General features: G+C 45.6%; 1 protein-coding gene across 4 annotated transcripts in view; it reads right to left on the reverse strand.

The window, feature by feature from the left end:
• EDA14 (embryo sac development arrest 14) overlaps positions 1-15,907 on the reverse strand; it is a 60,998-nt gene extending 45,091 nt beyond the window's left edge. Inside the window, exons 1-3 of one of the 4 annotated variants that reach the window (XM_086778713.1) lie at positions 15,727-15,907; positions 15,540-15,597; positions 15,362-15,452 (exon numbers count right to left, since the gene is read on the reverse strand). In XM_086778713.1, the coding sequence (XP_086634839.1) occupies positions 15,362-15,452; positions 15,540-15,595 (147 nt within the window). In that variant the 5' untranslated portion in view covers positions 15,596-15,597; positions 15,727-15,907. Of the gene's footprint in view, positions 1-15,361; positions 15,453-15,539; positions 15,601-15,726 lie in introns of all 4 variants that reach the window. The other 3 variants (XM_086778712.1, XM_086778711.1, XM_086778709.1) reach the window with 3 other exon arrangements.
• Positions 15,908-17,105: the final 1,198 nt, after the last annotated feature.

Below are 17,105 nucleotides of genomic sequence, written 5' to 3' on the forward strand. Positions count from 1 at the left end.
TACAGCCAGGCAGTTTCAGCATCACAGCAGGCGGCTCAGCAGGCGGCTGTGCTTTCTGCAGGTGGCTGCGCCTGTTCTCCAGCAAGCTGCCCTCTACACTGCAGGCAGCTGTAGCCAGGCGTTTCCTCTCCAAAGGCGGCTGCTCCCTCTGCCCAGCAGGCGGCTGCGCCACAACAGGCGGCTGCCTCTTCTCCTCTGCAGGCGGTCATAGCAAGCGACTTCCGCACCCCTCAGGCGGCTACACTAGCTCTCCAGCAGGCCACGCTTGCTTTTCAACTAGCGGCTACACCTTCTCCTCTCCAAAGGCGGTTGTTTCATCCTTTGCAGGTGGCTGCACCTCCCTTCCATAGGCGGCTATAGGCGGCTCTGCACCTCCTAGGTGGCTACACCTTCTACACAGGCAGCTCCTCCTCCTCCTCCTCGACAGGCTGCTGCGCCTTGGTGTCCCTCTCAAGTAGCTGCACACAAACACCTCGGGTATTTGTCTTCCATTTGCGAGCTACAAGTAAGTGAATTCAGATTTGTCTTCCATTTGCGAGCTACAAGTAAGTGAATTCAGATTTAAGTAAAGAACTTTGTTGTAAATCTGATAAAGGATTCTCTCTATCGCTAACACCCGTTCGGTGCCGGGTAGTCCAAGCTTTTGGAGAACCACGGTCCAAAGGTGCCGAGATCGGGAGAGCCAGGCGTTAGTACGGGAGCGCCTGTTTGTGCGTGGTCCTGGAACACCAGTGAGGCGCTCTCCGCGGATACCAGTGAAGGCATAGGACCGTAGAGACTAGACCACTCAAGTGGTCGCTCTCCTTCGAACATCTACTTCGAGTCTCTTGTTTGGTACTGTATTCATCTCAGTTGTACAAAGACATCATCTGGTTCATTGAACCCATGGAGCATTGTATTTGTTAAATACTCCCAATAATATATCATATATTGAGGGGGGGTCGGCCAGTGCTGTTGTCCATCTATCAATATTTCATTTCATTTCAATTTTCAGTTGTTATTAAGTTGTCCGTTTCAAATTGTGATATTAAGTTGTGCTATTACACGTGTGGGTGTCCAACGGAGTCTATTCCCACTTGAGTCTATTACGCGTGTGGGTGTCCAACGGAGTCTATTCCCACTTGACGGGATCGGTTTCACTTGTTGATGATTGCTCCAGATTCACATGGGTTTATTTCCTTTCACAGAAGGACCAAGCTTTTGCTCGGTTCAAGGTAACGGTGACCTGCAAGAGGATGTTGAGCAGCCTCCAAGCTTTGAGGTTCCAGGATCAAAGGGGATGGTTTACAAGTTGCGCAACAACCTTGTATGCTCCTAAGCAAGCTCCCACGGCTTGGAATAAGAAGATTAATTCCTTCTTTCTACGGACTGGATTTCAAAGATCGGTTGCAGATCCCAACCTATCTCTTTCGCGAACGCGGCATGGTCACGTTGATCATCCTTTATATGGATGACCTCATTCTCACCAGCGGTCATATGGAGCACATTGAAGTGACGAAGGCTGCCTTGTCAAAGGAGTTTGAGATGACCGATTTAGGCTTACTCCACTTCTTCTTAGGATTGGAGATCTGGCAAACCCAGAGGGGGTTCTTTGTCTCTCAACAACGGTATGTTCATGAGTTGCTTGAGGCCTTTGGGATGGAGAACTACAAGCCTATCACATCGCCGATGGACCCGAACACGAAGCTTACAGTGAATGATCCTTGTGAGCTAGTTGATGCCTCTCTGTACCGAAAGCTGGTTGGTTCATTGATCTGGTTGCTGAACACCAGATTCGACTTGAGCTTTCCTATGGGACTGTTGAGCTCATTCATGCAGACGCCGTTGAAGTCTCATTGGGACGCATGTGAAACTGGCCTCTGGTAGAAACCAAAGTGCGGTAGACTAGCAATCACCCAAATCCAATTGTAGTCTAGACAATAAACAAATAACTCCAAAACAAAAAGGAGAACGACACTTGTTGGCCCCAAAGCGTGGCGCCCCTTTCGGTATATCTTTATTCAAATTCAATGGAAAAGCTTAACTGAGTACAACAAAGCCAGTCAAGGAAAAGAAACCTGCATGTCCAATCTGGTCTTAGCATAGAGGATACACACATAGATCTATGTCCCACAAAAGCAACACACTGCTGTCTCCTCTAATCAACCAAGATAATGCAACAGGGAAGCTTTGAGCACGCATCTAGCTGTTCCATGATCGTAGCCTCAAACTCAGCCAAACAACAAATCCACAATCGAACTCTGTTTCCACCCTTCAAACTTCCACACCCCTCCTCTCACAAAGGGACAGAAGAAACAACTCTGAAGCAGTTGTAAGCCAATGGAAAGAGAGAGAAAGATATTCAGCAGGTACACTGCTGTCCCTCAATCCAATCCTCGTCAGAAACACCAGCCCTGAGAGTATAGTGTATGCTGTCCTGGATTGCAGCCACCCGCCTTTGCCTTCCAGAGCTTACACGAGGGGGGGGGGAGAGAGTTTCAGGCTGCGCCTGCTGCCTTGTCAACAGCCTGCCTGCAGTCTTCCTCACCCATCTCTCTATGTACCCGCTGTCCTACAGCCGCCTGCACCAGCCCGACTGTATGCCTATGGAGAGAACCAGCCAAGCAGCCCTGTACGTATCCCTTCAGGCGACCCTCCTCCAGAGAATTAAGCGCCCTGTTTTTGAGAATCCCTCACGCCTTCCTCCTCTCCACACTGCCAGTCGCCTTGCTCTTTCTAAAAGCAAGTGAGAGAAAAAAGGGAGAGAGGTGTGTACTTCCAAAAATGGAGTAGCCCCTTCTCTCCATAAAAATCTTAAGGCCCTAAGACCCTTTTAAGTTTATTAAAACTTATGCCTAGGGGCCACCCAAGGTTATAAACATTAGAATAGTAAATCCCTTGGTCCCCCTTCACACTTGGGGAAGTCCACACATTAACGTTTTGTTCGGGCACCCAAGTATGAACAATTAAATGTTTATCTTGCTCACCGACCACCATGCCCACACTTGTGCTGTACCAATTTCACAGGGTCATGACATACCCCCCTCTTGAAAAATGGCAAGCGTCCTCGATTGCAATCTGGTGATACACCAAGACATCCAAAGTGAAAAGTACAATATGGCAAGATCAGCGTCCCAATCTCTCTAAGCCATGCATATGTAGCAACATTCACTGCAAACCAATGGTGTAGTAATAGTTTAAGTTGTATACCACTGTGAACCATACTCAACCACAACATCCAATGTGACTAGTACACATATATCATAGAAGTCCCATAAACAGATGTACGGTCAGCCATCAGTACCTTCGGGTGAGACAAAAGCTGCGCCAAGCGCCCTTTAGATGTCATCTGAGTCTGTCTGTATCAAGGGAGTGGAGGTGCTACCCACCTCTTGAGCATCAGGCAATGCTCCAGACCCATGCTCTGCTAAACCTAAATGAGCCGTAGCAAGAGTCGGCTCCAACTCAAAAACCTGAGGTGAATCTGCCAAGTGACCCTCCTCCATCCACTTCGCATCCATCGGTGAATAGTTCTTGAACTTCACAAGATAGCGACAAGAAACTTTACCTCGTACCTTTCTTTCCTTATGTGCCAGTATCTGCTCTGGAATAAGAACCTCATCAAGTTCCTCAACTTCCGGCTGAGCCTCATCTGATACATCCTTAGGCACATCCCCACGGAAAGGTCTAAGTAGACTCACATGAAATGCATTGTGAATCCTCTAGTGAACTGGTAGCTTCAAACGATAGGTCACCTCACCAATCTTTTCCAATACCTGAAAAGGTCCATAATAGCGCATGCTCAACTTAGGGAATAAGCGCTCTTTAGTCTTCATCTTTTTGAGCCTAGCTTTCTCAAATCGCAAAAGAACCCAATCACCCAATGCAAACTCTAATGCACGTCTGTGACGGTCTGTTGCTTTCTTTTGCTTTTGCTGAGTTTTCTGGAGTGCCAACTTAACTCTCCTATAAGCTTCATCCATGTTCTCCACATACTGGTCAGCCTCAAAGATCTTATCCTTTGTGTGCAAAATAGGTGGTACCTTCTTCCCTCCTTCCACAATCTCAAAAGGCGCCTTGCCCGTCGAGGTATGGACGGTGTTGTTATAAGCAAACTCCACCAAAGAAAGATACTTTTCCCATTGTTGCTTGTGCTCTGACACATAACACTTAAGAAGATCTAACACTAGGGAATTAGCCTCTTCCGATTGACCATCTGTCTGTGGATGAAACGATGATGAAAACTTGAGAGTTGTACCCATGTTGTCAAACAACCCTCTCCAAAATAAACTCGTCATCCGTTGATCACGGTCACTAATGATAGATGAAGGCATGCCATGATACTTGAAGATGTTTGCCATGAACAACTTCACCATGTGAGCAACTTTGATCGTCTTACGCACGGAAATGAAATGAGCCTGCTTACTAAACCTGCATATGATAGTCCAAATGCCATCATTCCCCGTTTGTGTACTCGGAAGATCAAATATAAAATCCATGGCAATGCTCTCCCATGGTCTATCTGGAATAGGTAAAGGCTGAAGTAACCCTGGTGTCTTCTGACGATCAAACTTCACCTTCTGACATACGATGCATTGCCTAGCAAAGCATCAACATCTCTTCTCAAGGTCGGCCAATAAAAGAAAGCCTCAACTGCTTTTACAGTGGCATCAATACCTCTATGACCTGCATACGGTGGAGCATGACTTTCAATCATAACCTTGAGTCGTAAAAACTGCCTGGTAACACACAGTCTACCATGCATCGACAAAAAGCCATCCCTGAGAGTATAATGATCATGCCGCTGACCCTCGGACATCTGATCATAGACCCTTCCAAAATCCTCATCCTGGGCATCCTGCTCTTTCATCTCATCAAGCTCATGATGATAAGCAAGTGAAACTGCTGAGACCTGTGGCTTGCGTGACAATGCATCTGCCACAATATTCTTTTTGCCTTCCACATGAACAATCTGAAAGTGGAACATAGACAGAAAGTTGGCCCATCTCATATGCTTCTCAGAAAGTTTAGTTTGCGTGAGGAAATAATGCAAGGTCTGATGATCTGTCTGCACAGTGAAATCAGCCCCAAGTAAATAGTGTTTCCATGTAGAAAGAGCGTGAATTACAGCCAACATCTCTTTCTCATAAACCTGTAAATGCTTCTCGACATTCTGTAATATACGACTCTCATAGGCTATCACATGTCCTTCCTGCATGAGAACTGCCCCAATGCTGTTCCCACATGCATCACACTGGACAACAAAAGCCTTTCGGAGATCCGGTAATACCAATACGGGATTCGAAGTACGCTTTTCATTAAGCTTTTTAAAGGCTGCAATTTTTCGATCAGCCCATCGAAACGGAGTTCCCTTCTTTGTTACAGCATGAAGGGGCGAAGCAATCTCAGCAAAATACCGTATGTACCGCCTATAATAGGAACATAAGCCCAAAAAGCTGCGTACATCATGCACGGTCCTCAAACCTGGCCAATTGAGAATTGCTTCCACTTTCGAAGGATCCATACGGACTCCATCTTTAGACACGATATGCCCCAAGAAGTGTATCTCTTCCAAGAAGAACTCGCTCTTCTTGCCATTAATGACCAACCTATGCTTCCGGAGTTCTTCAAACACAATGGCCAAATGCTTCCTATGCTCCTCCTCTGTGCGTGAATGCACAATCATATCATCAAAGAATGTGCCCACAAATACTCTATGAGGCCGGAAAATCTTGTTCATCATCCTATTAAATGTGGCAGGAGCATTTGTCAAACCAAAGGGCATGACCAAGAACTCATATAGCCCAAAAGTGGTTCGAAATGTTGTCTTATGCACATCCCTGGGTCTAATGCGTATCTGATGATACTCACTTTTCAAATCTATCTGACTAAAGATTGTGGAGCCCTGTAAGCGGTCCAATATGTCATCGATCCTCGGAATAGGGAATCGATTCTTGATGGTGTTCTTGTTTAGCGTCCTGTAATCTATACACATGCGCCAAGAACCATCTTTCTTTTGCACTAAGAGCACATGTGAGCAAAAGGGTGATGAGCTAGGCTGAATCAACCCCTTTTTTAACAACTCCTTTACCTGGCTCATAATTTCCTCTTGTTGAGCTACACTAACACGGCACGGCGGTCTATTTGGTGGGGTACTCCCCGGGATCAGATCAATAGCATGATCTTCTGGCCTTTTCGGAGGAAGTTCTCCTGGCAATGACTCGGAAAAATAATCTTGGAACTCACATAAGAAATCAGTCCTGTCTTTATCTAACATAGACAAATTAGATTTAGACTCGTCATCTTTTGCATCCTTTACAAAAACCAAGTACGCGGAAAGATGCTTTTTCATTACTGATGAAATGGCTGAAGCCGATACAATAAGAACAAATTTCCCCGTAAGCTTTACATCCAAAATATGCTCTTTCCCTCTATGAGTCAAACTAATCTTCCTGTTGTACCTATCCACCACCGCATGTACTCTATGGCACCATGGCATACCCAACAAAACATCACCCCCATCAAGTGGCATGATAAAGAACTCCTCATTGTCCACATAACCCTGCACATGAAGCCTTAGCTTCCCAATAATAGGGCCCAATCTGCCAGCCAAATCCGGTGAGATAAAGTTGGCTCTAGCACCTGTGTCAAAGAAAATCAAGGCATTCTAATCTCTCACTTTGCCCCATGCCCTGCACAACTCAGTCTCTTCACCACCTGGCTCAGCTCCCCCTTCCTTATAATCCTTCGCCTTACCCATAGGCATTAGATTATCGTAAGGAAGTGGCTTCACAAGATTGCTACCCCCACATTCATGCCCATCATAGGGTCAACATTGCCAATTCCCACACCTGGCATACCATGCATTCCTACTGATCCCCCCATGTTTCCAAACATACCACTATGCATACCGGGCTGCATGCCCCCATACATGTTTCCTTGCATTCCAGGCTGCATGTCCCCATACATATTCCCTTGCATACCATGCTGAAAATTAGCTCCAAAATTCCCTTGCATTCCCATGCCTCCCTGAGGGTATCCCCCAATCATAGATTGGAACACGTAACCACCGCCAAAATAGCCTAGATGCATGGACTACTGAGGAATAGGTGGCTGTCCAAAAAAGAAACTCTGTGGGTTTGCACCAAAAGTGTTCTACATGTTAGGAAACGATCCAAAAGCAGGATCCTGTGGGAAGGCAGCACCACGATTGCCCTGAGGTGGGTTCCTAGAACGCTCTTTCTTCTTCTTCTTCTTAGGTCCAGAAGGGGCTCTCATAAATTCAGCAAACTTCTCACTTTGTGTGAGCGGCATAAACACATCCACTGCCCTGCCAAACGAGCTTTAAACTGGGCATCATCTTCCTCCTGACTTGGCATGTCTTCTGGCTCCGTTACATCCTCATAACGTGCATCTTCTGCAGCCTATTCTCCTGCAAGTATATCCTCAGATTCATTTCTCTCTGGAGAGGTCTCCTGCTCTTCCTCATCATCATCTTCTGTGTCTGACATCTTGCTGAAATTTTCAGCAATGGCTTTCCTCTAGCTATTTGTTGGGTTTTATGCTGTGTATGCACCCAGGGGAGTGCTAGTGATCATCAGTAGGTTACTGGGGCACTTTTTACTTCAGTTAGTGGAGGTTTTTTTCCCCAGTTTAGCTTAGTTTCACTTATAGTGGTTTATAAGTAGTTTGGTCCACCTGGCACAGTTTATGGCCGAACCATGTGAACACACTTTAGGTCACATCTTTTATATGTGGCTACTGTACTCCTTTTTATTATTATCATATGAGCAAACGTGTTCCTCTCTCTCTCACACACGCTTCCTGTTGGTGTGTCTTCCAAAACCCTAACCCTAACCACTCTTCCCTACATATTGGTATCAGAGCAGGTTCGCCTGCCCTGTCCGTACAGGCCCTTGCCATCACCTTGCCATCAGCTGCAGCTCGCCATTAGCTGTCCGTACAGCTCGCCATCAGCTGCCCGTACAGGCCCTCGCCATCAGCTGCCCGTACAGCTCGCCACTCATCTGTGGTATAGTCCTGCACAGACAGCCGTCCAGCCCACGTACAGTCCTGCACAGACAACCGCACAGTCCGTACAGGCCAGATGTCTGTCCATACAGGCGCCGGCTATTCCGTACAGCTATTCCATACAGCAGACAGCAGTCGACCAGCACCTGCTGTGTATACCTGCAGCAATACAGTCACCGCTTCTCCTCCGTACACTGCTCCGGACAGCTGTTCCGTACAGCCTACAGCCGACCAGTACCTGCAAAATCACATGGGTAAAGTTTAAAAGCTTTACATGTTTTGAAATTTGGGCGTTTTCTTTGTGAAAGTTTTTCTGGCAGATACAGGGAGGTTTTCTTGCAAAGAAACCTCTACAGGCTTTTGCAAGGCTTTGGGTGCAGAAATTTTGGGCATTTTGGCACTGTGTGAGCCCCTTTTGTTGCTCTACTCAGTCAGTGGTGCATTGTTTTGCACATTCAGAGGATTGAGAGTGCAAGCATATTTGGGTCAGTTGTATTCAGTGGAGTACAGTTGCTTTCAGGGTGGTTGTTTTTGGGTTTTTTGATACACAGGTACAACATTGTGCACTGGCATAATGGCAAATCAACAGCAGAGTGATGTGTTCACGTACTTGTCTAAGGAAGACAAGCTCGATGGCATGAATTACTCCTTGTGGAGTTTCATGCTGAGAAATGTGCTCGTGGCAAAAGGTCTTTGGGATTTTGTTAGTGGTGATGAACCACGTCTAGGTCCATTGGCTCCACAGACTCCTCCTCAAGGGGGTGCTCGTGGACGAGGACAACAAGCACAGGCACCGGTTCAGCCACAGCCTGTTCAAAGAACAAATGCCCAGAAGACATGGGATGCCAAAGATGCACAAGCCTTATCACTTATTGCATTGTCAGTACAGAGGTCTATTATACCTCATATTTGTTCAGCTGGCTCTTCACGGAATGCATGGGTGACTTTGGAGCAAATGTATGCTGCTCGTAATGAGGCACGGATCTCATTTTTGAAAAGAGAGCTGGAAAACCAGAAGATGCATGAAGGAGATGATGTGTCTAGCCACTTGAAGAAGCTGTAGGATTTGAGAGAGCAACTCATCAATGTGGATGAGATTTTTCCTGAGACACAGCTTGTATCCACCATCTTAAACTCTTTGCCAACTTCCTACTTGGCTTTTCATACCTCTTTGAACCTTAGCATGAGGAATGCTATTGAGCCCCTAAAGTATCAGGAACTTGTTGCTGAACACAAGTGCTGAACAAGCATTTGTGACAGGTCAAAAAGGGAAAGGCAAGTTTCAGCCAAAGAGTTCAAATCAGAATTCAGGTAATGGTGGTTCATCTCAGGATACATGGACAGCCCAAGAAGAAAGGCAAATGCCATTACTGTAAAAAGCCAGGTCACTACATCACAGAGTGTAGGAAGAGGATTGCCAAAGAGGAGGAGGAGGAGTCTGGGATGTCTGTAAACGATGCCTCTAAAGCTCCTCCGGAGACTGCTTCCTTTGTTGTAAACAGGGATTACTGTTTGTACACATGCAGTTATGATGCCTCTTGGTCTTCACAGGCACTCAGTGTGACTGAGCATTGATAGTGGTGCTTCAAAGCATATTACATCTCGCATGGATTTGTTTTGTAATGTAAGCCCTGCCCCTGTTGGCAAGTCCGTTCAGTATGCCAATAATGCTTCATATCTAGTTCGTGGCATTGGGGAGATTCAGCTCACAGCCATTGATGGCTCTATCCTTCGCCTTACAGATGCCTTATATGTACCAGGGATAAAGAAGAATCTGTTGTCCATTTCTTCTTTAGCACAGTGTGGTATGCAAGTCAACTTTGATGATGACAAATGCATGGTCAGAGACAAAGCTGATGCCTTGACCTTGATGCTTACTGGTACATCATGTCATGGACTCTATCAGTTGGATGCATTTCAGCCAGTGGATCAGTCTGCTTATCATGCATTCGCTCTTACTCCAGCTATGGTTGATGCGGAGTTATGGCATGCCCGCATGGGGCATGTAAATTTTGGTAGTCTTAGGCTTCTGCAGCGACATAACATGTTGACAGACCTACCTCTTATGGAGAAGCCTCCAGATCACATATGTGAAGGATGCATTTTGGGAAAAATGCATCGGTTTTCCTTTCCACTCAAGTGTCAAATTTGTCAGGCAAATAAAGCTGAACTCTTTAGACAGGCTGGGTTGTTGCATCCTTTGCAAATCCCAGGTAATAAATGGGAAAGTATTTCCATGGATTTTATTACCGGATTACCAAGAACACATCAAGGCCATGATTCTATTTGGGTTGTGGTAGATCGCTTGACAAAAATGGCTAGATTTTTACCGACCCGGAAGACTATTACAGCTACGCAATTAGCTCGGCAGTTTATCGAGCAATTGTTTAGACTGTACGGGTTACCGCAGGACATAGTCAGTGATAGGGACTCTAAGTTTACGAGTGATTTTTGGAAACTTGTTTTTGAGAAGTTGGAAACAACTTTGAATTTGAGTTCCTCAGATCATCCTCAATCTGATGGCCAGACTGAAAGAGTGAATCAGATTTTGGAGGATATGCTTCGGGCATATGTATCCAAAAGACAGAGTTCATGGGAGGATTATCTTCCTATGTTAGAATTTGCATATAACAGTACTAAGCATACGAGTACAGGGTTTAGTCCTTTCATGCTTATGTATGGTTTTCAACCTAGATCACCTGTTACAATAGGATTCTCAGGACTTCAGCATGATGCAGCACGTAATTTTTTGCAAGATATGCAAGAAATGTTACAAGTTGCGAAGGAATCTATTAGAAGTGCTCAAGACCGAGACAAGTTTTATTCTAATAGACATCGTTCACCCAGAGAGTTCTCTGAAGGAACGATGGTGTATTTGCGAGTTCCGAAAGATTTCGAGACTTTACGAACAGGTAGATCTCCGAAATTATCCCCTAGATACTGTGGACCATTTCGTGTTACACGACGGATTGGTTCAGTTGCATATGAATTGGATTTGCCTTCTCATGTGAAAGTTCATCCTGTATTTCATGTCAGTAGACTTAAGGAAGTACTGGGTGGAGCAAATCAGTTAGTTACTCCTCAAGAAATTATAGATGTCCAGGACATGACATTTGTTTCGCATGAACCTGAAAAGATTCTCGGATTTCGTGAAAGAAGACTGCGTAATACGCTTATCACGGAATACAAGATCAAGTGGAAGGATCGTGTTGAGGAGGACGCTACATGGGAGACATTGACTACTCTTCAGAGAGATTACCCTGGCTTTTTAGTGAGCTCAAGAGTGAGCTCTTAGAGAAGGGGAGTATGTCATGTGCACAGTGTGTATCTACCGTGTGCTATACGCATGCAAGACTAGTTTCGAGGCTTGGGGAAGCTTGAAACTAGGCAGGCTGATTGACGAGCTGAGTTAGGGAAATACTAACGGGCGGACACCCAAGTATGGACGGGCGGGCAGGCCAAGTGTGGACGCACGATGACCGGCCAAGAGCCTATAAAAGGGTGGCCAAGGTTAGTTATTGAGATAGTCTCGCGAGTTTGTGAGAGCTCTATGGTCTTGGAGCCTGGATCTAGTGCAGACGTGCACCTGCTTTATGCAGCCAAGGCCGGCAGCAATCTCGAGGCCCCAAGGGCAGCTTCGTGGCGGTATGGGATGTCGCGAGGAGGAGATTGGTCGGTACGTCATCCTAGTTAGCTCGGCTCGTGGCTCGGTGGGGACAGCCAAGACTGTGGGCTCGCCCACGGCTGTCATGGTTGGGAGGTGAGTCAGGCCTGCACCCCCTTGCTTGTTTGTTTGTTCGTTTGTTTGCAGGATTCGAGTTTCGAACCAAGATCGATCACGAGGGGATCCATGGGGATTTGGCACTTCGGTATCACACTTTCGTACTTTTGGGTGTCTTGCATATGCACACATACCCAAAGAGTTGAGGAGGAAGTTGGATGATAAAGCCACAAAATGTATTTTTGTTGGGTACAGCCGTGAGAGCAAGGGCTACCGGTTATATGACCCACTGTCCAAGAAGATATTCATTAGTCGAGATGTAATTTTTGATTACAAATCAGAATTATCCATGGCTAGTTATGATGCAAATCAGGCTGAAAATGATGTGTTTGAAGGCCTACTACCTATGGAGTTTCATTCCACAGTTGGTGATTCAACCCATGAGGGTGCAGGGCAGCCAGCTAATCATGAAGGTGGTGCAGAAATTCAGCAGGAGATTTGAGCCAGGAGTTGAGCCAAATATGGGGCAACGGGCTCCACAGGTTAGACATATACCTAGATGGTATTTGAGGACATTACAGGACAGCCATCTAGAGGCTCCTCTTGCTGGCCGTACTCGTAGGGAGACACGGACCAATGAGCATGCACACATCATGGATTTAAATATGGTTATGGCCGCGCTAGTTTACAGGATGATGATGAGCCTGATTCATTTGTGGATGCACGAGACAATGTGCATTGGAACAAAGCCATGCAGGATGAACTTGATTCTATTTTAGCCTCAAACTCAGCCAAACAACAAATGCACAATCGAACTCTATTTCCACCCTTCAAACTTCCACACCCCTCCTCTCACAAAGGGCCAGAAGAAACAACTCTGAAGCAGTTGTAAGCCAGTGGAAAGAGAGAGAAAGATATTCAGCAAGTACACTGCTGTCCCTCAGTCCAATCCTCGTAAAAAACACCAGCCCTGAGAGTATAGTGTATGCTGTCCTGAATTGCAGCCACCCGCCTTTGCCCTCCAGAGCTTACATGAGGGGAAGAGAGAGAGAGAGAGAGAGAGAGAGAGAGAGAGAGAGAGAGTTTCAGGCTGCGCCTGCAGTCTTCATCGCCCATCTCACTGTGTACCCACTGTCCTGCAACCGCCTGCACCAGCCCGACTGTATACCTATGGAGAGAACCAGCCAAGCAACCCTGTACGTATCCCTTCACGCGACCCTCCTCCAGAGAATTAAGCGCCTTGTTTTTGAGAATCCCTCATGCCTTCCTCTCCACGCTGCCAACCGCCTTGCTCTTTCTAAAAGCAAGTGAGAGAAAAAAGGGAGAGAGGTGTGTACTTCCAAAAATGGAGTAGCCCCTTCTCTCCATAAAAATCCTAAGGCCCTAAGGTCCTTTTAAGTTTATTAAAACTTATGCCTAGGGGCCACTTATGCCTAGGGGCCACCCAAGGTTATAAACATTAGAATAGTAAATCCCTTGGTCTCCCTTCACACTTGGGGATGTCCACACATTAACCTTTTGTCCGGGCACCCAAGTATGAACAATTAAATATTTATCTTGCTCACCGACCACCATGCCCACACTTGTGCTGTACCAATTTCACAGGGTCATGACAGCAAGATTGTGGATCTTACGATATCTGCAGGGTACGAAGGATCTTGGACTCTTCTACACCACTGGAGGTGACATGAAGGAACAAGTTCGACTCCAAGGTTGGAGTGATCCAGACACGAGGAGATCCACATCAGGCTACAGTTTTTCCCTCGGCTTAGAAGCGGTTTCATGGAGCAACAAGAGGCAGCCGACTATTGCCTTGTCATCAACACAGGCATAGTACCGGGCTACTTGCGAGGTTGCTTGGCGAGATTGGGTTTCCACAGAAGGAGCCCACGGTCATCCAATGCGATAACTAGAGCTGTATTGCTATTGCTCGAAACCCAGTCTTCCATGCCCGGACCAAGCACATAGAGATACAATATCACTTTGTTCGTGAGAAGATCTTGGCTGGTGACATCTTGCTTCTTTATTGTTTGATAGAGGACAATGCGGCGGACCTCTTTGCGAAGTCTCTACCTCAGGCTATGCTCCGGCGGCACTCCAGCTCATTGGGGTTAGTTCCACATCCAAGAGCTGAGAGAGGATGTTAGCAGTCATCTCCTGTCTGCACACTATGTCAGGGCCTTTGTTGTGGGTGTGCCCGCCCAGTTTTGGTGTGTCCCCATTTTTTCCTCACTTCCATGTATTTTTTCCATTTCTTTCTGGGTGTGGGAGGGCTGTCGGCTACCTCCATTTGCTGTCTGACCCAAATTGATGTTCTGCCCTGGCCGACTAGGCTAGAACAGGTCGTGGGCTGCTATCAACTGTGTTAGTGCTGACCGACTGGCAACCTGGGGCCATATAAAATGGCCCCTTGCCCCCCCACACTATTCATTGTACATTCCAAGATTTTATTGGTGTATATAGCAGAGTTACACTAGCTTCTCTCTCTCTCTTGCATCTGTGTATTGCTCTCTACAATAGTTGTCTTCATTTCCACTGTGCATTCTGACAGAAATAACTCTTGGCGTCCTCCCTCACTGAATTAATGCTCACACCACCCTTGCTATGTTGCTTGCTTTCATGCATCCTAGCTCTTCGTGCTGATTGGATCCATGCATGGCATGATTGACTTTGTAAAAGAGCCCATCGTGTTAGTATTCGCAAGAGAGATGCGATGCCGACAGCACACTCACAGTACCCATGCTATTTTGCTTGGTCTCATGCACCACATATGCTATGTCCGCCTCTTGAACATCAAAGAAGGCCTTTGGGCTGCTGAAAGCTCACCACCATGTAACTTGCTTGAGAATCATGGGTGCCATGGGACAAATTCGCCATGGGCTTCTAAGTAGCAAATTTATGTGTACACAAAGTAATTGGTCCAGATTGTTGCTCTCAAAATAATTGTTCAAATATCAAAAGGGAAGGGCTCATTCCCTGATTTTATAGATTTTGGAGAGAAAGGGCACCAACTCTCCCACACTAATTCATAAGTTGAGAAGCATTTCAAAGAGTGATCCTAGTACGTAGGTCATGGCAACTTTTCTGTGTGTCGATCAAATTTTATCGAACATGGCTCGTAGTACCTATGGCTTTTCTTGTTATGTGCATGTACTAGATGTCATGTACAACCATACTAGAAAAGACAAATTAGAAGCGGACAGTCTTTCAATAGAGTTGAACAGAAAAGATCTGCCACTGTGAATAGCATTCTAAAAAGATACAACGTTTTTACATTGATTATTAGGTGCACTTGTATTCTAATATAGTTAAAGAGGAGAAAAGAAAATAATTGGCACTTGTACTTCTTGTCATTATAATTTATACAATCCCTTTGACCCGACGATTTCTGAGTCAGTAGACCCATTGAGATGTACCCACCCATTGTGCTTTACATTAGAACTACATTGATGCATATAATTTTCACAGATCATGTACTTGAAATGATATTTATTAATTAATGAATATGTGAAACATCAAAGCGATAACAATCTATGCTAAATATCAGTACATGATCCTAAGGCCGCCCACGTCGTGTCCATTTTTCCCACATTAAAAAATGTAAAACTTTGCTAACCCATGGCTGCTTACCCTAATGGCGTCTTCTTTCCGATGAAAGTCACGGGCGCGAAGAACATAGTCTTTGTGTTTCTCCAGCAAGCCATACTTTTGTCTTTCACTTCTGTAAAAGAAAGAAAACAGAAAACAGCAGATGTTTAATCTAAAGTTTTGCAAACCAAGACTGCTGAACGAGTGATTTTTAACTCACGGCTGAGAACGCTCTTTATGCGCGCGCCGTTTGACAGCATTCCTCAAAGACGACATGCCTGCTGATCGTAGTAATCAATGGCAAGCAACAAAAAATACACGCATACCATCATTAGGATTTCTTCTCCCTTTTTGAACGGATTTCAGATGAGCATATCATTAACACAAGCAAAAGTTCAGCTCTTTACCTCGAGCGAAGCCCTCGAACGGAAGCTGTGTTAACCAGTTTGTAAGGTGTGTTGAACCAGTTTGTAAGGTTTTCCTCTAAGGTTCAGTCTATTACCTCTCTCTTACATTTCTAAACTAGGGCTGAGTGGCAAATGCCCCTCAATTTTAAGGTATATGCCAAGTTTGGGTAGGCTAATCATCCATAATTCTTATCCAAGTACACCTTAGTGTGCGGTTTCACATGTAGATAGAGCAGGTCATAAGACAAGCTTTATGCCTTATGAGGCCATACATGCTTGCAAAGGATTTAAACCACTACTCTAGGATTGAGGCCATCTAACTTTACCACTAAGCTAGCAACTATTCCTTTTGTTAGATGTTACAACTTCTTGTCTAACCTAGTGGGGATATCTGGCCCATGGTTCACAGCTTCCCATCCCAAGCATAATCACTAGTATTGCTAGCAATTGCTAACTAGTTACATTCATTTTCTCAAAACAGTGTAGGGCATATCAAATATCTCAAAACATAGCTTCTAAATCCATTTGAGCTAATGTAGATAGCGTTGTAGCCTCACAAAAACAGATATACTCTAGAAATTTGCATTCATGCATGGTAACCTAACCAAAACTTGTCGTGGGAAGTTGTCAATCCACCGAGCTCGAGCCATGCTCAAGAGCTCCACCGTCTCGCCGGTGAGGATCCATAGGTGTAGCAGCTTTTGATTACGGAAGTAGACGCTACTTTGGATCATGATTGCAATATGCATATTACAGTCAACTTGTGGCTCCCAAAGCTAAGGTATCATAAGAAGAAGTTATAGGTAGGGTCGATGAGGCATGAAGTATAGTTATTTGGTTGAATCTAGGGTGATCAAGAAATCCCGGGGATGGGTCATACCATTGACTAGGTTTGTGCCCTCCATGGTCCCCCCATCCAGAGATGTACCTAGATGGATATCGATGATGAAGCTTTATGTGGTGTGTGCGTAAATGATAGAGACTAGGAAGAATTGTAGGTGCACTGCATGGTCAAGGGAGAAAGGTGTGCCCGTGGTCTTAATCACCTAGACATGCCTAATCACCTAGAGATGCTTAAGTGCATTCTGCGCTCTACATTTTTTTTTGTCCTCCTCGTGGGTGAGGACTTGAAGGTTGTTTATTGGTCGACACCCAAAAAGAGGGTTGTGTACTGATTAGCCCATTTGGCTAGATTTGTGAGCTTACCCTTGAGGTTATCTTTGAGTGGCTGTATAAGTTATGACATTTGTGGCACTGCCCCTTGGTTTGGTGATGAAGTTGAGGGGCGGGGTAGAGCTTCGTGGACACAGCTCTTTTTGTTGAAAGGACTGGGCAAATTGAGCTTGTAAGTGCCCATGCTTTGTGTGTGGGCAAGTCCG

This window comes from Cibotium barometz, chromosome 39 (genome assembly GCF_041138505.1).
Source record: "Cibotium barometz isolate CiBa-2024 chromosome 39, ASM4113850v1, whole genome shotgun sequence".
Lineage (NCBI taxonomy): Eukaryota > Viridiplantae > Streptophyta > Polypodiopsida > Cyatheales > Cibotiaceae > Cibotium > Cibotium barometz.